The sequence below is a fragment of the Castanea sativa genome, chromosome 6, assembly GCF_040712315.1.
Source record: "Castanea sativa cultivar Marrone di Chiusa Pesio chromosome 6, ASM4071231v1".
Classification (NCBI taxonomy): domain Eukaryota; kingdom Viridiplantae; phylum Streptophyta; class Magnoliopsida; order Fagales; family Fagaceae; genus Castanea; species Castanea sativa.
In genome coordinates, this window is record NC_134018.1 from 45,212,296 (window position 1) to 45,237,659 (window position 25,364).

The 25,364-nt window shown below is 39.0% G+C and overlaps 1 protein-coding gene and 1 long non-coding RNA gene across 2 annotated transcripts; one reads left to right on the forward strand and one right to left on the reverse strand.

The window, feature by feature from the left end:
* Nucleotides 1-599: 599 nt before the first annotated feature.
* On the forward strand, nt 600-19,409 carry LOC142638222 (7-deoxyloganetic acid glucosyltransferase-like). The gene is made up of 2 exons (XM_075812239.1): nt 600-1,196; nt 18,202-19,409. The coding sequence occupies exons 1-2, from the start codon at nt 686-688 to the stop codon at nt 19,146-19,148; spliced, it is 1,458 nt and encodes a 485-aa protein (XP_075668354.1). The 5' UTR covers nt 600-685; the 3' UTR covers nt 19,149-19,409.
* LOC142638224 (uncharacterized) lies at nt 8,106-10,371 on the reverse strand. The gene is made up of 3 exons (XR_012844995.1): nt 10,279-10,371; nt 9,271-9,344; nt 8,106-8,346 (listed from the first exon to the last, which is right to left on the reverse strand). It is a non-coding gene; the product is annotated as an uncharacterized LOC142638224 (long non-coding RNA).
* Nucleotides 19,410-25,364: the final 5,955 nt, after the last annotated feature.

Consider the following 25,364-nt stretch of genomic DNA (forward strand, 5'->3'; position numbering starts at 1 on the left):
ACACCACCAAGCCTGAGGCGGTTTCAACCTTAACTGAGACTGAGAGTGCTAGCAAAAGGATGGTTATGATGTCATGTCAATTTTTGGGTTTGCTAACTTTACATTAGTTTAACAGTCAACTAATACACAAAGGTGGAAAGTTTGTTAATTTTTAGACTTCAATTAATTCGACTGGTAAAATTTCTGATGATTGTATAAGAAATTTGAGATTTAATCCCCGCCTACACCAAAAATTAATTAGTGTCTTGGTCTGATGATAAAGAATTATCATTAAGAGCGGATGCCGTAAGTTAAAACTCTCTAAAAACAAATCAAGAAAACTTGTATCCGATTACAGCCTTGTAAATAGAGCCAGATGTTGGTCCACGGGCTGATCCATGTGGCCTTTTGTCCAACGAACAAAAAACTTAAGTCAAGTCCGCGTGATTTCTCCCCTTATCCTTATAAGCGAATACTCTTTCTATAAAAAATAAAAAGGAACCATAGTATCATCCTCTATAAGCAACTTAATTCTAATAGGAAAATAATGTTGCACGCAATGTTTGGCACACACCTCAACATAAAATACAAATAAATTTCCAATAAATACTACTCCTTATCTCTTCGTCCTTCTTGTCTTACAACCACAAGTTAGGCAACACACGCACAGAATTTAGCACTGTATAGGTCGATAGAGCTAGAAACTATGGAACAAGGGTCACAAGTTCCTCATGTTATCATCTTTCCCCTTCCAGCACTGGGACCTGTTAACTCCATGCTCAAGCTAGCTGAGCTTCTTTCACTAGCTGGCCTCAACATCACCTTCCTAAACACTGATTTCTACCACGATCGCCTTGTCCTTCACTCCAATATTCTAGACCGTTTTGCTTCTTTTCCTGGGTTCCAATTCAAGACCATCTCTGATGGACTTCCAGCTGATCACCCAAGAGCTGGTGATCGATTCATGGAATTGTTTGATTCCTTTAAATTGGTTACGAAGTCACTGTTTAGAGAGATGCTGTGTTCGGGTCAGTTGAACTCTGTTACTGGAGAGTCAGTGACTTGTATCATAGCCGATGGGATCTTGAGCTTTCCTATTGATGTTGGGCATGAGCTTGGCATTCCAGTCATTTCTATACGTACCATCAGCGCTTGCTCCTTCTGGGCTTTCTTCTCTATTCAAGATATAATAGATGCTGGAGAGCTTCCCAGTAGAGGTATGTACGTATCTTTCACACTCTAGCATGGCATCTTTTCAAATTCGTATCATCTTTCTTGTAAATTGTAATTCCCATGCATTTCTTCATTATTATAATCGGACAAAGATCTTTCTACAAGCTTCATGCTCTTTCACGTTTTACCAATTAAAGTCGGTCACTTTTTTTTTTTTTTTTGGTAATTAAAGTAATCAAGTTTTCAAAATAAAAAATTAAACACACTTCATAATCCTTCTGTCCCATTTTGTTGGTCAAAACCAACTTTTTAAAGAACTATCATTAATTTTGTAGGGGCGAGTTTTGGTTCTTAAGCCCAAAAGATGAATGGATTAAGATCCAGAGAGCCCAATACAATAAATTTGTAGAGAGTGTGCTTAAAAGTTAGGCTTCAATAGATCCAAGAATACACGCAGTGAATAAAAGATAACAAGAAAGTAAAGAGAACAAGCTCTAAAGTAAAGGAAACCCTCCTCGGCAACGTCCGAGGAGAATGATCCTGGCATATATTTCTCTTAGACTCAGATCTTATTATAGTTCTTGTTATTATAGTATTTTTTTTTTCCAATTTTCTCCCCCCCCCCCTTCGTCCCCTAATGGTCCCTTACATTATATAGATCCTCTTAGATGATATTAGTCATCCATTTGTTGATCATCCAAACCACTACTTGAGTACGTGTCCCTTCAGACACCTTCCCAAACCCCTTGTGAGTCACGGTAGTTAAGGCAACACTGTTCAGTGGTCTTCTCTACATAAATGCAGCTAAGAAATTTAGTAGGATGCATTAAATGTGGTAGCAGCCACCATCTCTTAAGTCATGTCAGTGCTAACCCCTTTCCCGAAACTCTTTCTCAACAGTACAACCTCCTCTGATGACGTGCTATTGACGTGACCTTACTGTTCGAGGGTGTGGCCTTCTCGGTATGATAATGGCCCTTTTCGGCCATGGGTATGACACGTGATGCAATTACCTTATTGGAATTCCTGTACTCCACAATAGCCCCTCAAAACTCCGATTCGTTTCCTCACATCCAAGGAGAGACATGGGGTTTGACTTCAGATAATTAATTCAACACGCTTCTCTGACTCCCACACTTGAGAATGTTGCTTCGCGTGTTTTTTAATTGTTCCTGACGCTTCGGAGTCTGCAATGTCTCATTAAGTGCTCCAAGCGGCGCTCTATTCCCCTTAACCTGCGGGGAGATGGAGATCCTACGGCTAGCATTTCCCCTCGAATTTTGGGCGGGATAACTCCCACCCAATTTCGCCTCCTATATAAGACACCTAGAGAGTTCATTTTTCCTACTTTACAAATCTTCGAACTCCCAAGACTTCCCATACTCTCAAGCTCCCAAGATTTCTCAAATCTTTCAATTCTTGAGAAGCTCCTAAGGTGTCCCTTGTCCTTATTTTCATAAGTTTTTCGTTTTTAGGCTATTTTCTCTTTAACCAATCTCCTCGGCCTTCTACTTTCTACTTCTTCTTCACAAATATCTCCTTCACCTCTCTTTAGTTTGCTCTGATGGGTAGATTTGCCCACCTAGTAGATTCTCCCGCCGGCATGGAGGGGTTTATAGCCAAATACCACATTCTCCAGGGAGTTTCCCTGTGGTACTGTGCTCCGAGGCAATGGCTTACCCACAGGAATGAAGGGGAGGTCATTATTCCCATGATCACCTTTATAGAGAGGGGAGAATGACACTCCCCATGGATAGCATAATTAGGGACTACTTAATCACCCATAGGCTATGCCCCTACCAATGCTCGCCCAACCTATTTAGGGTCCTGGGTAGTGTAGATGCTCTCAACGAGCAAATGGGTTTGAACCTTACCTGGCACGACGTCATTTGGATGTACGAGTGCCATTCACTCGCTGACTTGGGGTATTACCTCAAGTCTAGGTCCTCAGTTGTTAGGCTCATTTCATGTCTTCCCAAGTCCAACAAGGGCATGAAGGACGACTACCTAATCACCTCTGAGGAATGGCACGACAGTCTTCACTGCCCAACCCGAGAGGGAAAGCCAAGTGGGGTGCCCTAGCTTTAGGTCCTTTGAAATGAGACTTAGTTTTGTGGTTCTCTCTTTGCTTTCCTTTTCTCTCTTTTTTTTTTCTCTTCTGACTAAAGGTTCATCTTTCTAACCATGATTTTGCTTCTCGGCTATTTTTATAGATAAAAGACACGTAGCTCTCAACATCAACTTTGTCAACATCGTGGACCTTAACAAGGTGTTGAGAACCGAATTGTTCGTGAGTGAAGACAAACAACTGAAAACTGTCCACCTTATCCTCGATTTCGAGCTCTTATCTAACAATTTTCAAGAGGTAAGCCACGCGATCAGAGCAGGCGATCCTTGGCTAGCTTGGATAGACGTCTTAATGCCCAGTTTTCTAGCCCGAGAAGACATTGTGCAAGTTAACCGGCCTTCCCAACATGCCCCCTTTGAAACAGCAGCTACAAGAGAAGAAACTGCTTCCTTACGCCTGTCACTCGAGGAAGAAATAGACCAATTCTAACTCACGGAAGAGAAGGGGGAGCAGGGAGATCCTGTCATTCATATCTCGGACGTAGAGGACGAGTTTGACAGAATTTCAAGTGTTCGCACCTCCGACCTCGTAGTTGCCCGTATAGACAGTAGTTTAGAGGAAGAAGAAGAAGAAGGGATGGCTCTGAACAGGAAGAGGGGCTTGCGAGATCTCCTTGAGGATAGGGCCAGAAGACTGACGCCCAAGGACACTTCGGGGTCCTAGCCTCTTCCTGCTCTCCCCCCCCCCTCCTCCTCTTACAGTTAACCTGCTCCCTATGCCCAACTTGAAGAAGAAAAGGAAGGAGAAGGAGGGAGTCGAGGAGGGGGAGGTGGTTTTCCAAAAGAAGCCGAAGCAGTAAAAGACGGCCAAGGGCCAAGGGCGGGCCTCCTCGATTGAGAGCAGGGAAAACCAGGATGTGGCCGAGGTGCACCATCAAAAGCCTGCCTAGGACCCTCGGCTAGAGCTAGACAGGCCAGCCATTCCCCGGAACTCCACCATCAAGGAGTTCCAAAAAGGGCATGCCCACTATCTGGCCGAGGCCCTAAAGCAACCCCTCATTTTGCCTAGGGACATAGTTGCGTTGAAGAACATGAGGCAGCCAGACCTCTTTCTGTCCCTGAAGAGGGATCTAGCCCTGGTAAGTTCCTCGACATGCCTTACTAACATCGTGCTGGGTTATCTTCTCGTTTTTTAATAGCGTGCTTGTTTGTCGCTTCTATACAGGCCATCCAAGAGTGGTTTACTACCAATGAATGGGTAAAGGATGCCCAAAATAAGGCTAAGGTCGAGGCCAACCTTCGCGCCAAGACCGACAAGGCCTTGGGCACAACTGAGCAGAAGAACAAGGAGTTCGCTGCGAAGCTGACAGCAGAAGACCAAGCTGAGGAGTAACGCAAGAAACTCCACTATGCTAAAATAGATGGCCACAGCCAAGCAGCTGGTCGCGTACTTGAAGGAGGCGCTTAAGAAGGCCAAGGAGGCTACTCGGATGGCCAAGGAAGCAGCGAAGGCTTCGAAGCAGGCATCCTATGACCTCGGGGTGTAGGAGACCGAGGTCTGCCTGGCAAAGGAGCTAGCTGAGGTCTGCAGAGACTACTGCAAGGAAGTGTGGGCAGAGGCACTCAACCTGGTAGGAGTCCCTGCTGCTTCCGAGTGGAGGAAGGCTGAGTGCATTTACTACCCTACTGATATCCGTGAAGCTCCAGCTGCACTCCCTCCTCCCGTTGCCTTTGCCCCAACCTCTTCTGAGTAGCCTCTTATCACCAAGGCCCTTCTTCCCCCTACTGAGGTCCCCAAAGGGCCTGGCGAGGCTGGTGACCAAGGCTAGGGGACTGAGGTAGCTAAGGGTAAAAGGGCTAGCTAGGGTGGTTCTCGGCCAGAGGAAAAGGGTCCAGAGGCTACCCTTAAACTCAAGGATGCCGCTTCCAAGGCTAAGGATGCTGTTTCCAAGGCAAAGGAGGTTGATTCCAAATCTAAGGAAACTAATCCCAAGGCCATCAACCCTCTTGTCTCCCAGCCTTACAGCCAAGATGACCATCCACTAACCAAGGCATAGTTTAGGACCTTTTTCTTTTACTTTTGTTATTGTACTAGCATAATTTTTTTTTTCTTTTTTTTGTAATTTTCCTTTGTCATGGCAGTTTGCTATGTTTAATATGTATCTCTTTTCTCAATCAATGAAAAGACATAGATGTTTGCCTTTGTGGGACTTTACTTTTCTTGCAATATATGTCTCTGGTTGGCTATAGCTATTGTTTTGCCCCCTGCTGAGACTTTAAATTGATAATGCTTCTAAGGTTGAACACCCTTACTTTAGCAAAAGCTAATGGTGATGATTTGTTGTTAACTCAGATAAAGCAAACCCATGTAAACAATGAGAAAGAATGACTATGTGTTAGTACTCAAAACTGTGTAATTAACAGGAAGGCCTAAGTCTTCAGAGATAAACAAAGCACTTAGTAGGAAAGGAGTACCTTATTTTAAGAGTATCTTAATGTACCCTTAGAATCCTTTAGCCAAGGCCAAAGGTGAGTCCTTGTTTTCATGTGATGATGCATATGCTGGGGTCTCATCCCTGGTGGGTTCACCAAGTGTTAATTTACCCAAGGCATGCAATCTGAGGGACCAGACATAACCAAAGTTCTGTTTAACACTTAAACAAACAACCCAGAATATTAATTTACCCAAGGCAAGGCATGTGGTCTGAGGAACCAGACATAACCAAGGTTTTGTTTAACACTTAAACAAACAACCCAGAATATTAATTTACCCAAGGCATGTGGTTCGAGGAGCCAAGCATGATCAAGTTTCTATTTAGTATTCACGTAAGTAGTGGAGAGTGTTAATTTACCCAAGGCATGTGGTTTAAGGGACCAGATATCACCAAAGTTCTGTTTAACACTTAAACAAACAACCTAGAATATTAATTTACCCAAGGCATGTGGTCCGAGGAGCCAGGCATGACCAAGGTTCTGTTTAATATTCACGTAAGTAGTGGAGAGTGTTAATTTACCCAAAGCATGTGATCCAAGGGACTAGACATAACCAAGGTTCTGTTTAACACTTAAACAAAAAACCCAAAATATTAATTTACCCAAGGCATGGGATCTAAGGAGCCAGGCATGACCAAGGTTCTGTTTAATATTCACATAAGGGACAACACATAACGCTAGAAAGAAAAACATGGCAAACCTGTATTTCATTAATAATAATACTTTCGTAAGTTATTTACATTCCAGGGGCGTGGTACAACTTTTTTGCCCAAGTCCTCTAGAAAGTATGCCCCTATTCCAGCTACCGAGGTGATACGGTATGACCCTTTCCAATTGGGTCCTAACTTTTCCCATGTTGGGTTTTTTGCAATACCCACAACCTTTCTCAATATCAAGTCCCCCGGGGCTAATGGCCATAATTTCAAGCTTGAGTCATGCCCTTGTTTGAGCTTTTACTATTAATATACCAATTGAACCATGGCATTTACCCTTCGCTCCTCAATCAAGTTCAAACCTTTCTCCAACTGGCTGTCATTGCTATTTGGGGTGAATGAGCTCGTCCTCAACATTGGGAATCAAGATCCAAGGAATCATGTCCTCAGCCCCATAGGTCATTGAAAAGGGTGTCTCGCCCGTTGACCTACAAGGGGTAGTCCGATATGTCTAGAAAACATGTGGCAGCTTTTCCACCCATCTACCCTTAGTGTCATCCAAGCTCTTCTTGAGTCCGCTCACTATCACCTTATTACAGCCTTGACCTGCTGATTTCCCTGTGGATAAGCTGAGGTAGAGTACCTATTCTTAATGCCCAGATTACAACAGTACCTCCTGAAGGCTTTGCTATCAAACTGAAGACCATTATCTGAGATGAGAGTGCGAGAGATCCCAAACCAAGTGACAATATTTCTTCACACAAATCTTTTGGCGTCTGCATCTCTAATATTTGCAAGGGGCTCAGCTTCAACTCACTTGGTAAAGTAATTCGTGCCGACAAACAGCCACCTCCTATTTCTTGCTACTTTAGGGAAGGGCATCACAATGTCCAAGCCCCACTAAGCAAAAGGCCAAGGGCTAGACAAAGGATTGAGGATACCCCCTGGCTGATAAATATTCGGGGCATATATTTGACATTGGTCACACTTCTTCACGTATTCCTGTTCTTCCTTTTACATACTTGGCCACCAATACTCTTGGGTAAGGGCCCTATGAGACAGTGACTTGCCCCCTGTATGAATTTCACAAATCTCTTCGTGTAGCTCCTCTAGGAGTGGGTCAACTGTCTCGAGATAAACGTATAGCAAATACGGCCCAAAAAAAGAGCACTTATATAACTTTTGATCCTTAGACAACCAGAACCGAGGAGCTCTCCTCCGTACTTTGTCGGCTTCCCCCTTCTCCTCTGGCAAGATATCGTCCTTGAGAAATATCACAATAGGATCCATCCAACTTGGCTCAACCCTGATCTGGTGGATAAGGACGTTCTACTTTCCTGTCTCGGCGGATTTGCACAAATCCTCAACCAAGATGACCCAAGGTAAACTTTGCGCCAAGGAAGTTGCAAGGATGGCAAAAGAGTCAGCATGCATGCTTCTGCTCCTTGGGATTTGTTGTAGGGAGAGGGATGACCGGCATGTTTAGAGCATGTCATCCTGTACTTCAGAATTTAGAGCATGACTGGCATGTTAATATCAAGTTTACCTCAATACTAACACGAACCAACCTAAACTGAAGGTGCTTATCAATAATTGTTTCCTGTAATCCTGCTTATTTTCTTGCATAAAAGCCATTATATACAAAAATGATGAAAATATTGAAAATTCATTTCATTTGAACTTTGCAAGATTGCCACTTGGCTGAAACTTCAAGTATTCATGCAATTATTACAAAGCTAAACGTTTAGCAAAAACTCTTATTTACAAACCTAACCCCAAAGACATACAACTAGGGTTCAAAACAAACTAAGGTTCTGAATTACATTTGTGCTCAAATAATCAAGTACATCTTGATTCCTCCTATACAACAAAAGAGCTAAACTACTATACAACAAAAAAAGACTCTACAATCTAACAAACGAGAATCACAGAACCCTTACCACCTCTAATACTCTCGCTGCTTCCAAGAAGAACCTATGCACTGAAATATAATAGGGTGAGCTGCGAAACCTAGTAAGGTTTTAAGCTCCACGGGCCTTTGATAAGAATGCATGTAAATCAAATATTTTATGGATATACCAGCTTTGATAAAATAACCTTCATACTATTCATATTTTTCTTTGAATAACTTATGAACTTTCCAAATGAAAAAACTTCATTTGTCTTTCATATAATAATAAAAAGACATAATAAAGAACTAAAACATAATTCAATAACCTTATCTTTAAATAGACTATAAATTACTTTAACATAAACTTTCCATCAGACTTATAACACATTCAACATACTTTTCTTATCATCATACTTTTCTTGTAACTTCCAAATAGCTTAATAGCTCATTTATAATACATATTAGTTAGTCCAATTGTAAGTTTATCACAACTTTGGGAGGCTTCTAGCATATAGTGCTAGGCATCCAGCATTCCCCACAATGCTAGGTAATTCCGGAATCATATCATAATACATACTTTCAACCATGGGGGTAGGTTGACATCCTCCACAAGTTGGCGGTTACCAACAAGGACAGGTACAGCAGAGCTAGTCCCACTTTTAATGGCCAATCAGAATCTCCATGAAAATACCAATACTATAACCCCTACTAGCTGAGTTTAAATCATGACAATGGAGTAACTGAAAACTATTTTTTCTTCAAATAGTATGCTTTTACATAAATACTTCATAACAGTAGCATATCCATTTCATTCTTTAAACATTATGTTCATGATATGGGTAATAGCATCAATATGCTAAAATTATCATATATATAGGATTCAATAAGTCATGAACATAAATCTTTACTTAAATCATGCTTATATGAAATATCTCCAATTAAAAGGTTTTGATGCATAATAATTTTCTAAATAATCCTTATACTTATCAAACGCACATGTCACATATTCCTTACCTGAAAACAGAAGACGCAAGAGATTCGTACAAGAGGAACTCAAGTGTCCATGTTCTCGTTCTCGTTCTCGTCACCTAAATGAAAGACCAAAATTTATTACTAACAACACTTCCTAAATATATAAACTTATACCTCAAACACAAACTAACTCCCAAACTTAATAAAATCTTAATTCCCATCACATAGAGTTTCCCCAAAAACAAGGTACAATCATCAAACGCGTTACATACCAAAACATAGAGAAACCAAGGCATAAAAATTCATCTATAATCTAAACATATCAAAAGATAAGCACATTAAATTATAGCTCAAAAAATTCACCCTAACTTCAAAATTAAATCCACAAAGTCAGAGTTATCCTTCACAGTTCACTGCCCATTTCAGCAGCAAATTCCTCATTTGTAAAATACAAATGGGCTATCTAAACACATCCAAATGTCATGAAATTTTACAGAGCTACTCCCCTGTATGTCTGTATATAACATATCAATTTCAAAGTCAAAAAATAAAACCATAATTTATTAAAAATCGTACAAGGCAATGTGCTCAAATCTGTCCTGACAGAAATTCATGCAACTTAGAAATTACACCATTATTTTTGTATTAATCCAAATGCAGTGAAACCACTTCCATTACAACCATATGTGTCTTAGGATTTATAAAACCTACTCCTAGCATCCTAATTAACAGCAAATGATTTAATACAAAATTTTCTTGTGGTAAACATCAAATCTGTCACAGTGACAACTTCATTGCATGTTCTTACAAAACTCATCAACTAAATGCAAATGGTCTTCATTTCATTTGGGTATTTTTATACCAATACTATAAACATTAAAGTAACTTATTAAGCATACAATAGACCACAACACCATCAATCTTTCAACTTACTAAAACAGAAACACAATCTCAGCTTCTAAAATCGGATTAGAGAATAAAGAATCGGAAATAAACAAACAATCATACTATCAAAATACTCTAAAATCAAATAGGGTTTTGATTACTTACTCACAAATTTTGAAGCTGAAACTTTAGTGTTAGGCTCTTAATTTCTTCTTAGAGAGAGGTACATTTTGTTTTGGTGAGAGAGGGAGAGAGAGGTGTAGCCGTGTAAGAGCAAAGGAAAGAAAAGAAAGAGCAAAAAGAGATGAAGCAAGAAGCTTCTGGTACAGCAAAAGAAAAGATAAGGGAATTGACTTTGGGGTGGGGGCACGTGTAATGCTAGGGAAAGAAAAGATCACAACCCACTTTTCTTAACTTTTGGCATTTATACTTTTTACCCTCTTATAAGCTTATATTTCAAGAAAGGCCCAAAGCCAAGATAACTTTGCATATATATATCCTTAACTTTATAAAACTTCTTTCTAAAACATTAAAAGAGCATATATCTTCTATAATATCACAATATCAAAGATTTTATGCACTTAAAGTAATTAAGATGATAACAAGTATATGAAGCCATAAATTAATTATGCAATTTGGTTGGGGTGTTACAAAAATCTTCCAACTCTTGCCTCTCCCGAGGAGGCAGCTAGACTCCAACCTGAAAGAACTTCTCCTCATCGTCGCCAATAACGACTCTTTCCAATTATTCACACTTTGCCCCTTCCGCCTCTACCTCCGCGGTCAAAACCATCTTAAAGTAATTAAGATGATAACAAGCATATAAACCCATAAATTAATTATGCAATTAGGTTGGAGTGTTACAAAAATCTTCCAACTCTTGCCTCTCCCGAGGAGGCAGCTAAACTCCAACCTGAAAGAACTTCTCCTCATCGTCGCCAATAACGACTCTTTCCAATTATTGACACTTTGCCCCTTCCGCCTCTACCTCCGCGGTCAAAACCAGCACCTATGATTGCTATATGTCCCGCCTAGCGGAGGCCGAGGTCTCACCCCCAATTTGATCTTTGATTGCGACCACCATGCATTGCCTGACCATAGATTAGCTCCCTACTAGCTCTTCAACCCGATCCCCAGATGGATACTTTACTTTAAGGTGCAGCATGGAAGACACGACTCTCATGGCGTGAAGCCAAGGCCTCGCCATAATAGTAGTGTAGGGGGTGTAGGCATCTACTACGATGAAGTTCACCTTCACGACCTTTGTGCCTGTCTGAATGGGCAGTCGGATTTGGCCCTTTGGAAAAATAATCTTCCCATCAAACCCTATTAGAGGGGAATCATAGCAAGTCAGGTCCTCGGATCTCAGCTTCAGTCCCTTAAATAGGTCAGGGTACATCATCTCTACGCTACTGCCCTGGTCTACCAACACTTTTTCACATTGTACTTGCCTATCCTGAGAGTGATCACCATGGCATCATCATGTGGCTGCAAAGTTCCAATCTTATCCTCATTCGAGAAGCTAAAAGTTGGACGGCCCTCCACTCTACTCCTCTTCGAATCAGGGAATAAGCCCTCGACGGACGACCGAGCCATAGACATCACCCTGGACCGCTGAGAACCAGTCCTTCCCGGAGTAACGAGAGTGACGCTGATTATACCTAGAGGTGATCCCATAGGAACATCTCTCCAAGCCCCTGACCCTGCCTAACCACCCTGTCCATTGGGTTGATACAGGAATTGCTTTAACTTCTCAATTCTAACCAACTGCTCTAAGTGACTCCACAACATCCTACAATCTTCAGTGGTGGGCCCCCGCTCCTGGTGGTATTGGCAGTGAAGACTTTGGTTGCAACTCAAAGGGTCTCCTCCCATCTTCTTTGGCTTATTCTTAATTTTCTCCAAGATTTGGTGCATTAGCTCTCGAAACATAGTATTGACAACCTGAGTAGTAGCAGACCCAGAATACCAAATGAAATCTCACCGAGGTTGGTCGTTATTGTTCCTATCGAACCTGAAATCCCTTCTATCCTGTGGGACCACCTTCGCTTTCCCCTTTCCCTGTTTTTGGTCCTCCTCGACCCGTTTATACTCATCAATACGGTCCATAAGCTGACGCACACTCCTAACCGGTTTCTAGGTCAAAGACTTTCTCAGATCATGCTCGACGAGCAAGGCGACCTTGAAAGTCCTTATAGCCACGTCATCAAAGTTCTCATCTATCTCGTTGAACATCTCTCAATACTTGTCGGAGTATGTTTTCAGGGACTTTACCTCTCACATGGTCATAGACAGCAGGGAATCTAAGGGCCAAGGAACTCTACTGCATGTCACGAAACGGGCCCCAAAGGCTCTCGTGAGCTCCTTGAAGGAACTAATAGAACCTTCTTCAAAACCGTTGAACCATCTCATCGCCACGGGCCCCAAACTGGATGGGAACACCTTGCACATCAAGGTCTCATTTTTCAAGTGAACAGTCATTCTCTGGTTGAAGTGGCTAACGTGCTCCACCGAGTCCGTCCTGCCATTATACATAGTGAATGTGGGCTGGGTGAACCATCGAGGAGGGCTTCCTGCCTCTATTCTATGGGTAAAAGGTGACTTGGAAATCTGATTCAAGACCCTACTTATAGCATCGTTGCCCAAGCCTTTGTGAGATGGGCTCTTCCCTCTCCACCTATCGTGGCGCTTCTCGTCACACGAAAAAGGTTCACTGAGGGGAGTCCTTAACTTAGGCCGGTAGCTATTATCACTATCATCCCCTGAAGAGTGATCAGAATTCAAAGAAGTCCCTCCGCGTTGCTCGCAACGTAGTCTCCTTCGTAAACGGTCTATCTCCCATTGCAGGCCTCTAGTACTTTCTTCATGAGAGACATGACTCTTACCTCGAGACTGGCTCCTGCCAGTTTGTGTCGTGTGCACGCTAACTACTAGGATTAGTGCCCTTAAATCCTATTATATGATGCTATGTATGTTATTATTTATGACATTATGTATAACTTAATGTTGTGTTTAATAAAGTTGTTTTATTATTATCTAAAAATAATTGTAACATGATTATTGGGACATTATCATATAGTCCATGAGATGCATTGTATGTGATTTATGTGATTTAGTCACAGAAGATGTAAATCACAAATTCCTTGTAAACTCAAAATGTAGTTCGTAGTTGGTGATGAAATTAGGTATTTCATCTGCGAAGACTGTAACATATCAACTAAGATGATTTGTCTTGATCATGAAAATGGAGATTTCTAGTTTGTATGTTGATATGTTTTAAGAGTTAAAACATATTAAACTGGACCGCTATGAGATTTATTATTCTCCTAATGACTGTCAATTGAATAATAAACTCATGACTTATATTTGCATGAACTCTTAATCTTGAGAGAATAATGGACTTGATCATGAGGTGTAAGTTGTTTTGATATATCAGGAGTGAAATCTATATTTACTGTCAAAACCTCAGTATGTTGGGCAATCACATTTAGTGTTGATGGAACATATATTCTCAAGATAGAATTCATAGTCTCTTAATGAAGATATAAAATGTTCCCTTGAGATAAGTTTAATGGGTTTGTTATTCAGAAAGTTAGGCCTAACCACTTTAGTAAGTAGTTACTAAAGTATATATTTATGGAATTGGTTTTCATAAATATATGATGAATAACTTAAAGGATTAAACCGGGTACTCAAGGATAAGATGTAACAATCTACAAAGTGGCAGTCTACATTCATGACTTTGTGTTATTACGAATATTTTATGAAAGGGTTGCATGTACAATAAAGTCTTGGGATATAATTTGTAAATAAGGCCTAGAATGCAACTATATTTATATAGTGGTATAAAATATAGTTAATGGTAACTTTGGACTTGTCAAGAGTTGACAAAAAAGCCCAAGGCTCATTGGAGCTAGTGTCTTATTGGTCCCTTTTGATCCCACTCCAAGCCACACACTTAAGCCCAATTGGAAATGCCCAAAATGCCAACCCAATTAGATAATCAATTAGATACAAAAAGAGAAACATACAAAAAAATTTGTAGAGAATTGTAAAAACACTATTGCGAAGTGGTGTAAGAAGTATTAAACACCTTTTGACATTCTCCCTTTGGAACTGATTGAGAGACCGCACATCTTGGGCGTTAGTGGAATTGGAGTGAAGATTGAAAGTGTTCCTAAGTGCTTTTGATCTTCGGTTTTGAAATTTACCGCTCCAAGGTACACTCTCTTGTTCTCAAATTCTAAAACTTATATAGTAAATGTTAACTTTTATGAATGAAGTAGATCCATTATTTTTTTTTTTCCGCTGCTTATGTTTTGTATGTGATACGAACATGTTATTTTTCCATCACTAACCTCACAGTCCCTTCTTCGTTCACGGTTTAGAAAACGGTCGTGACGTGGAGAACCCACAGACTCCTCCCAGTTAGACTCTGAACCTACCATGGCTGAGCATTAATCCCACCAAAGCTCAAGCTTTCCCCACAAACGGTGCCAATTGTAGGGGTGGGTTTTGGTTCTTAAACCCAAAAGATGAATGGATTAAGGTTCAAAGAGCCCAATACAATGAATTTGTAGAGAGTATGTTTAAAAGATAGGCTTTAATTGATCCAAGAATACACGCAGTGAATAAAAGATAGCAAGAAAGTAAGGAGAACAAGCTCTTAAGTAAAGGAAACCCTCCTCAGCAACGTCCGAGGAGAATAATCCTAGCATATATTTCTCTTAGACTCAGATCTTATTACAGTTCTTGTTACTATAGTGTTTTCTTTTCCAATTTTCTTCCCCCCCCCCCCACCCCCTTCATCCCCAGAGGGTCCCTTACATTATATAGCTCCCTTTAGATGATCTTAGCCCTCCATTTGTTGATCATTCAGGTCACTACTTGAGTGTCTGTCCCATCAGACACCTTTCCAAACTCCTTGTGAGTCGCAACAACCAAGGCAACACTGTTCAAGGATCTTCTCCACATAAATGCAGTCAGGAGGTTTGGTGGGATGCATTAAATGTGGTGGCAGCCACCATCCCTTCAGTTATATCAGTGCTAACCCCTTCCCCGAAACTCTTACTCTACAGTACGACCTCCTCTGATGACGTACTATTGACGTGACCTTACTGTCTGAGAGAGTGGCCTCCTCGGCATGATAATAGCCCTTTTCGGCCATGGGTATGACACATGGTGCAATTACCTTATTAAAATTCCTATACCCCACAAATTTAATTTATTGTTTTAGTTCCTAGAAGTATACTCATTACTATTAACTATAGAGAAAATAAGATTTTAACTTTTTAAGTAAAATAAATGGCAAGTTATGCAATTTATTATTTTTTAAATTAAAATAATTTTATTTTGGGACATTTCAAAATGAAATACTTGACACAATTTATGACGAATGAACTTCTATAGTTGGTGGCATATAAAAATATAAAGTAGAATACATTTAGAGTAAGACATAGGATTTTTATTTGCTCTATACAAAAGGGTACTCATTAAATTACTTAATTTATTTAATTTTTTGATACAATATTCAAGATAGTATTTCAATACTGTTTTTTTCTTCATTTCTAATTTTGGTTTTTTCTAACTTAGTAACTTATATTTTTTATAAAAATAAATTAATTAATTAAGCAAACGTATGACTTATCTACTAAAAAGACATTGAAATATATAAATCAAGGTGAAAAACTGTACATAGTTAAGTCATGGTTTAGCGACAACTAAATAATACATGAAAAAAGTTTAGTTATAAAATTGAAGTTACAACCTTATTCAATATCTTTTTATCTGAGGTGAATTTTGACAAATCTACTATTAAATTATATCTACTTCTTATATATTTCTAGAAAATTAAAGATCAATAGCTATATTATTAATAAATTGTTTAAATTGTAAGTTTTTGTAGTTTAAAATTATGCATAAATTATAAGCTTATAGATCATATAGTAAATAATATCTTATTGACACAAAATTTGACATATGTATTAAAAGCATAAAAAACATGCAATTCAAAGGTTAAAATTTTAAAATATGTAGTTATATTTACTTTATTGAGTAACTTATAGCTAAACTTTGTACATAATTTATAATTCCTAGTATGTTTTATTATTTAAACTTTTATTTATTGCACATGCTATCAAGACAACGACCCTTTGTGGGTTCCAAACCTTAATTGGTGAAGCCTTTGTATGTATGTATATAAAAAATAAAAAAAATAAAAAATAAAAAATAATAGAGAATAGATAGTTGTCTCACATTGCTTAAGAGAGTGTGTTGTATGTAGTATAACTTGTTTTACCCTCTCTTAAAAGTTACCATGATTTTTGAAGGGAATTGTGGTAGGCCTTTTTGTTAGAACGTCTTTCCCTCTCCCTTGTGTTTGCATTTGTTTCTCCAAAAAAAAAAAAAAAATAAAGTTTATATGCTATCCTATCTAGCCCCCCAAAAAACAAAACAAAAGAAGAAGGCAGCAACGTCTTTTGATTGTTATTAGCTATACTTTTAATGAAAACATTTATTTGTATCTTCGTATCAATTCTTAATCTATTTTCTTAATTCGTATAAAAAAAATACAAAAAGATCAGAAATTGATTATATAGAGAGATAATAAATAGTTTTTTTACTTTCTTTCTTTGTGGGTAGAAATTCCTTTGGTTCTTATTGTCGCAGATGGATGTCATTTAGAGTATGTTTGGTTGGGTTGAAAACAAGGTGGATAGAAAATATAGGAAAGAAAATGGGTAATTGGTGTATTTGGTGGTTAGAGAGAGAGAGAGAGAGAGAGAAGGGAAAAGTGGTGGAACCGGACAGTTTTCTCTTCGGATCCACCAAAGTTGAATCACTCCAATTTGGAGTGAAAACATAGATGAAAATATCTTGCAATATTTTGGACGAAATTGCTCATCAATCTAACGTTCAAAGCTTTTTAATCTTTCGGTCATTTTCTTCTCTGTTTCTTTTGTCATTTGGTTTCTTTCTTCATTTGTGCTGTTGCTTGATCCTTTCTTTGATTTTTTTTTTTTTTTTTTTTTTTTTTGTGCTTATCCTTTCTTTGGTTTTTTACCTTTTCTGTTCTTTCTTTTTTTGACATAATTTTTTCTTTTCATTTATCATGTGTAGAATGTTTCTTTTCTCAAACAATTAGTTGGGTTTTTTTATATAAAAATTTTGGGTTCTTGAACTTCTTGTGTTTTTTTTTTTTTTTAATGTACGAATAAAGTAATATTCATACACAATTTTTTAATAAAAAATGTGTTACTTTTTGTTTTATTTAATAAGGACACAATTATAAATTTATACCAACTTCAATTTTCATCCTCTCATTTTTCTTCTCAACCAAATAAATAAGTTTTTCATCTCTCCACTTTTCTATCCTTTCAACCAAACCCAAATGAGAGAAAACTAAATCATATCTTTCCTCTCACTTTTCTATCCCTTCCCCTTTTTCTATCCTCCAAACTTTCCACCCTTCCAACCAAACGGATCGATATTTTAAATAGCTGAAAATTACAATTCACAATGTTTTTTAAACATAGCTAAAATATTACCATTTTAAACATATGAATAAGTACACGATACCTCTATGATTTTTCACAAATTTAAAATATGGTGAATTAAATATGACATAGACCTCTCGTGTTTTCTTGGAGTTATTCTTTTAATTAAAGCATTTTGACCCCCCCCCCCCCTCCCCACCCAAAAAAAAATTATGGATACATCATCATGCATATCATGAAAAGGTAATTCAACTAGTAAAGTATCCTTTCAAAATAATATAACGCTGTAATCAAATCGTACGAAACTTCATGAGTAGACTCAAAGATATTTTGCATGTATGTAAGGTAGAAGTAGACAATGTAATCTAATTGTGCATTTGAAAATAAAACATTTCCAGAAGAAAAAAAAAAAAAGCAAACTGAGTTGTATAACAAAAAATCACACCTTGTATAAGTTAGACCCAACTCTTTCTCTCTCTCTTATATATATTTTGTTAGCTATTTTAGGTTGAACATTTGTTTAGTTCGTGAGCAAAAATAAACATAGAGACAAATTTGTTATTACTAACAAGGTCTACATTAACCACTCTAGGACATGAAGACATGGATCGTCTTATAACAAGTGTGCCAGGCATGGAAACTTTTCTCCGACTTCGAGACCTACCTAGTGTTTGTCGAGCTAACAACCTAGAAGACCCAAATCTCCAACATAATGCATACGCTAATAGACAATCTGTTCAAGCCCATGGACTCATACTCAACACGTTTGAAGATCTAGAAGGACCTATACTCTCCCACATACGCACTCAATGTCCCAAGGTCTATACCCTTGGACCCCTACACACATTCTTGAAATTTAGGCTTGAATCTGAAAATGCCTTATTGCAATCTCCGGCTCCAAATAGCATATACAAAGTGGACAAAAGCTGCATCGAGTGGCTCAATGCTCAACCTTTGAAGTCTGTAATCTACGTAAGCTTTGGAAGCATTACAGTCTTGACAAGATTTGAGCTGATGGAGTTTTGGTATGGTTTGGTTAATAGTAAGAAGCGCTTTTTATGGGTAATACGGCCAAATTTGGTGGTCCAAAATGATGGTGAAGGTCATATTCCTAAAGAGTTACTAGAAGGGACAAAGGACATGGGTTATATAGTGGGTTGGGCCCCACAAGAGGAGGTTTTGGCCCACCAAGCCGTAGGTGGGTTTTTGACTCATAGTGGGTGGAACTCAACCTTAGAGAGCATAGTAGCAGGAGTGCCCATGATTTGTTGGTCTTACTTTTATGATCAGCAAGTGAATAGCAGGTTTGTGAGCGAGGTTTGGAAGTTGGGAATGGACATGAAGGATACGTGTGATAGAGTCATTATAGAAAAAATGGTGAATGAATTGATGGGAGAGAGGAGAGAGGTGCTTATGAAATCAACAATTGAGATGGCTAGATTGGCAAGAGAAAGTGTGAGTGAAGGTGGGTCTTCATATTGTAATTTGGACCGTTTGATTGAGGATATAAGACTAATGAGCAAGGTTGCAGTAAAATAATCTGAGCTTGAGTTGCTACTTCTTGGAATTCAAGTTCATCCAATGTGTAACTGTGTCATATGACCATGTTTTAATTAGATTGCTTACTATGGTATATCCGATATGATAGGTTTTTCTACAAACCATATTTGTAATTAAGAGTTTTTTTCTTCACTTTATGAACTCCTTTGTATGTTGTTTCTAGTTTTATAATACTTCCCCTTTTTTTGTGAAAAAAAAAAATGCCATGAATTTTTTTTTTTTTTGAGGCATTTTTAGTAAGTTTTGTATCCCCATTTTCAATTAACTAGGTTGGGCAATTATCCATATTGCTACAATCAAATAGTATAATGGAGAGATGATAAGAGATTGCAAGTGATGGTGAGAAACCATGCACGATTCTATATTATGCACTGCTGGATGAATGCCAGGATACAATATATTTTGCATATGTACGAAGTTGCATCAAGTCAGAAGATTAACTGTGATAAGACCTTTCTATTTTTTCTAGTCTATAACACATTTTTTGAGATTTAAGAGACTTCAAAGAGAATACTAAATGTACCAATAATCAGACAGTACGAGGAGTATATATCTTTGCTTTCCATTACTTGTTTTTGGGAGTCAAGTAAAAAGACACCAACGCAGGGCTGGTTGAATGGGAAAGCAAGGGATACAGTTGCCTAAGCCCCAAGTAAAAAAAGACTCCTAAATTTTAACCAATAGGATTATTTACAATTAATAAATAAAATAATATTTTTTTACCAGATGAAAAACAAATAAAAAAGAGAGAAAAATACAACGTTCACAATATTTTTTACAACACTTTTACAACTAATGCTAAGCAGCAAGTTGTTACAGCCTGTTATTAATAACAAAAAAATAATTATAATGATATTTTCAAGTAGAAAACAAAAAGCAACTTAAAACCTAGAATTTGTTGTAAAAATATTGTGAATGTTGCACTTCTAACTAAAAATATTGTGAACTTTTACTAATTCTCATCTAAGTCTACCAATAATACCACTCTTTTACTTACCACTATCAATCTACCACATCAATAAGTATGAAAAATTTTGTCAAATTTTTTCTGTCTACAAAATTTATAAAAAAAGAAAAAAAATTTACGTAATTCATGTTAATTAGTAGTAATTTTGCATCTAAAATAAGATAATTAATTTTTGCCTTGAGCCCCCAAATGCATCAAGCCACCTCTGCACCAACCCAAAGGAGACCCGACGGCCACGGGAACAAATTTGAGCCTTCTACAGAAACAAAGTTCAAAATTAAAGAATTACAAACAAGACGGGAACTTTACTTTAATTATATCAAGTGATAAAGTAAAGAGTAACAATATAGGTCTAGCAATAAAATGAAAATAGAATAATAAATGTCCAAAGGTAAATTTTATAAATAAATAATAATAAAAAATGCATCATCAGTGGTGAGATAAAGGAGAAACAATTAGTTCCGGTAGTTAATGCAGTTTTGTGAGTCTGGCAGTAAAAATCAATAAAACAACATGCTTTAGTGGTGAAGATCCAGTGAAGCATGTACACGTCTAGCAATAAAAGAACAGTAATAGAACTTGCTTTTAGCAATAAGGTAATAGTGAGCTAACTGGCATTTAGCAATTAAAGCAAGGATTTTATTAACGTGTCCCTTAAGGGCACATAATAGTATATTATTTTTGAAAAAATTTTATTGAGAATTGAAAAAATTTTGATAATTTTTTCAATTCTCGATAAAATTTTTTTAAAAACGGATTTGTTAATGTATGCCCTAAGGGCATATATTAACCGAACCCTTCAAACAATTGCAAAGTCGAAGATAGAAAAACAATTTACCATAAAAGAAAATTACAAGTCCAACGGTAAGATATCTGTAAAACCATACAAGTCCAACGGTAAGGAATACTGTAAACTAATACTGTAATACATGTTCAACCGTAAAACATTCAGTTCAAAGAGAGAGAATGTCACCAGTTGTGCGCAAGGATGAGCTAGCAAAGTTCCATTATTGATTAGTAATTTTGAAGAATATGGGTCTAATCCATAGGTGCTTTTTTTTTCTTGATTAAAGGGTTTTTCGAGCCGAATAAGATGAGGTACTGTAGAAATAATTTCTTGTTACGAGTTTAAGAGTAGCAAAATGGGAATTTTTTATTTTTTATTTTTCATAGTAGTCATTGGGCTTACTCCCAAATTCCAAGTTTTGTGCTTGAAAAATAAAATATAAAAAATAAAAACCCACTCCCCCGACCCAATGCCTGCTAGCGCCCTGGTAGGATTGGGATATTAACTATGGATAATTGCTTCACCTACTTGTAGGCCCAGAGTTAGTAGATAAAAATGCTACTACGATAACACTCACGTTAAAAAGTCACTTTGATCCTTCCTTTTACCCTTTTTTCTTTCATAAAAAAATTAATAACAAATATAAATAATTAAATAAACTATGTATATTTAGTTTGGGGATTATGGTGAAAATGGATTAATACTTACTTCTTATATAGTTGGTGTACGTGTAAATGTTTCTTTTCTTTTACTTTGCTTAGTCTTCTTTAAATATAGTTTATTCTTGATACTAGCTAATTTAGAAAACTGGGGGACTAAAAAGTTTATTCTTGAAATAAATTAGAAAAATTGGAGTAAAAAGACCATATCTTAGGAGTGGTTTTATTTATTTATTCAATAATTAAAAGAGGGAGAATTTGAACGGTAAATATCTCTGATGGTTTTCCTCTTCCTTGAACTAGCTGTCTTTGACAATCCACTTTTATCTTTAGCTAAAAACGATATGATGATGGATGGGAAAGCTTAACTCAATTCGTCTCCACTTACTTGGTAGGTTGCACTTCAACATACAAGATGTTTTAGAAGGATTTTCCAGATCTACAAGGGTTGCTACTAGTGCTATAGCTGAACTTTCCTTTTGTTAATGTCTGAACGGTAATAAGTTGTCTGCCTCCACTGTGCCTTTGGTGGCCGCGCGGTCAGATTTTCTGTGAATCTCCTTATTAAAAAAAAGAAACATAAAAGATGTTCTCGCTTTTCACTTACCATTTTCTTCATAGCAAGTCGTCAACAAAGTAGCTATTCAGTATCTTTTCCATATTACTTTGTTTTTTTATCCACAACTATAACAATTATGAAAATACACTTTAGTTAGATTAGTCATATATTTTCCGTCTTCGCTTTTTTCCACTTTCATGTCCTTTCATATATAAATAATTGAAATTTTTTGGCTTCATCTCTTTGGCAGTGTCGATAGGTCTTGTCCCACCTCTGCCGTGGGCTCTACGGGGTTTCTTCTCATAGCCGCCACACGTGCCAACAACTAATAAGTTAGCACCTACCATAACATGTGACACCTAATAGGCTTTTGCCCAAAGCAAAATGCTAACCACAACAAATTACACCATTCTTGCAATGACATGTATGGACATTTTTGAAATCGTGACTTGACTCTAGGCAAAGAAGCGAGTCTACGTAACTATGTAGTATTTGTGGGCAATAGTGCGTTAAGCTAAACACCACCCAAACCACAGTTAGTGTCAATACAGAGAAAAGTGACATTAAGTGAATCCATTGATGGGACTGACGAAGTTATACATCGACGAGGAAATCTTACAGACGAACATAACCAGTCATCGGCAGAAGAGTTAATGTCACTAAATGCTGCCAATAAAGCCTCGGCCGTTACAGGACCAGCTAGGCAAACCAACGGGAAGGTATTAACACCCATTACTCCCCTGAAGACGTTACAAGAAGAGTCATTAATACCCCAACGGGTATAATCCCCAAGGGTATATAAAAGCCCTCAAAAACACCAAAACAAGGTACAGAAAATAACATCACAACCTGGATATATTCTTGATATTTCAATCATTATCTTCTTGTGTACTGACTTTATCATCGGAGGCGTTGTGGCAGGCACCACACCGGTGACCACTTGAACAAGTTCTTGCTCCCGCAGGGTCGTCAGAGAACTGCCTGGAGCCATCTGGACGAATCCTAGCAAACCGACGAGATACTGCTTCAGATACTGCTTCATCAGCTTGGCGCCGTCTGTGGGGAACGACTTTCTTGTACAACCATAACGTGGTTCCTACCAGCTCCAGATGGAATCTAACCAAGACTCAGCGGCCTTGGCGCAGCAAGTGCGAAGCCTCGCGGCCACCGTCGAAGAACTTACAAGACAGAATCAAGAGATGAGACAGAGGTTACAGCAAGAGGAGAACCGGTCAAGAGCTGTTCAAGAAGACGAAGGGGATAGCCATGGAAGGAGTGACCGACGGAGAACGGTAACCCCAGAAGAGCAGCATTCTGACATCCTCCAAGAGATGAGGAAAGAGATGGATGAATTACGAAACGCCATCAAAGAGAAGACTGATCGAAGCCTGGATAAAATGGTCAGAGCGACGGACTCCCCTTTCACCATGGCAGTCCTGGAACGACCGGTACCAGCGAAATTTTGGCTACCTCAGCTTGAGCCTTTTGACGGGCTCAAGGACCCCCAAGATCACCTTAACACCTTTAAGACGACCTTAGGCCTTCAACAGCCCCCTGACGAGATCATGTGTCGTTCGTTCCCCACTACGTTGAAGGGAGCTGGACGAGAATGGTTCACGAGATTGCCCACCTCGTCCATCGACAACTTTGAGCAGTTAAGTAGTGCTTTCCTGCGCCATTTCGTCGGGGGGCAACGTCCCAAAAGACCAGCGGATCACCTACTCACTATTAAGCAAGGAGAGGGAGACCTTGCGATCGTATGTAAAACGCTTCACTCGGGAGACTTTAGAGGTGGACGATGCAGACGATAAGGTCCAGCTGACGACATTTAAGGCAGGGCTTAAGTCCCGAGAATTCGTCGTCTCATTAGCAAAGAATCCACCCCGGACGATGGCAGAGATGTTGTTGAAAGCTCAAAAGTATATGAACGCTGAGGACGCACTGGCGGCCATCGTAGACGAGGGGAAGCTAAAGACAGAAGGAAGGAAGGAGGACGAACGCAGGGGACAAAAGAGGGAGCGTCCGAGCCGTCGGGGAGGTGACACCGATAGACGAAAAGACGAGAAAGCTCCACGACCGGTAAAATTCACACCCCTAATTATGCCTGTTGATAAAATTTTGACGCAGATCCAGGATCAACACCACCTAAGGTGGCCAAGGCCCTTGCACTCGTCACCAAGTGTACGGGACAAAAGCAAATACTGCCGATTCCACAAGGACCACGGCCATTACACAGAAGATTGTCGAGATCTGAAGGGACAGATAGAAGAACTGATACAGAAATGAAACCTTCAGAAGTTTGTCAAGAAGGGGGACTCCAGCAGGTCCAGAGAGGGCAACATGGGCCAACAAGAGCCCTCGTCCAAAAATGAGAGCCGCCGATCTCAGCCACAAGAAGTAATCGGGGAGATAAGCACGATAGCAGGAGGACCTTTCGTGGGGGGATCGTACAGGTCCCTCAAGAAAGCATACCAAAGACAAGTAAACAGTGTCCATATGGAATCCCCGTTGAAACACAGACGGACGAACCAAGATATATTCTTCAGCGAAGAGGACGCGAGGGGAGTCAGGCAGCCCCATAACGACCCTCTGGTGATAGCACTCACAATTGAAGGGTTCAATACTAAAAGGATCCTCGTCGACAACGGTAGCTCTGCAGACATTATGTACCTATCGGCCTTCCAACAATTGAAACTAGGTCCTGGTAGATTGCGTCCATTTGAGTCCCCCTTCGTCAGCTTTAGCGGTGACCGGGTATACCCCAAGGGCATTGTGACACTAAAAGTCACGATAGACGCCTACCCGAAGCAGCAGACCCGTCATCTAGACTTCCTGGTTGTAGACTGCCCTTCTTTGTACAATGTGATCATTGGGAGGCCCACGCTCAACCAATGGAGGGTAGCAACGTCCACCTACTGCCTAAAGATAAAATTCCCAACTGAAGACGGAGTCGGTGAAGTAAAAGGAGTCCAAGTCTTAGCTAGAGAATGCTACCAAGCCGTGTTGGCTGCAGGAGAAAACCACACATGGACGATTGAAAGAGAAAAAGAAGACAATATGGAAGCCCTAGAAACTGTAGAACTCGTGGAGGGGGAAAGTTCGAAGGTGACGAGGATAGGTACAACTGTAAGTCCCGAGATGAGGAATGAACTCGTCCGTTTCCTTAAAGGAAATTTAGACGTATTTGCATGGAGTCACGAAGATATGCTGAGCATACCATGCC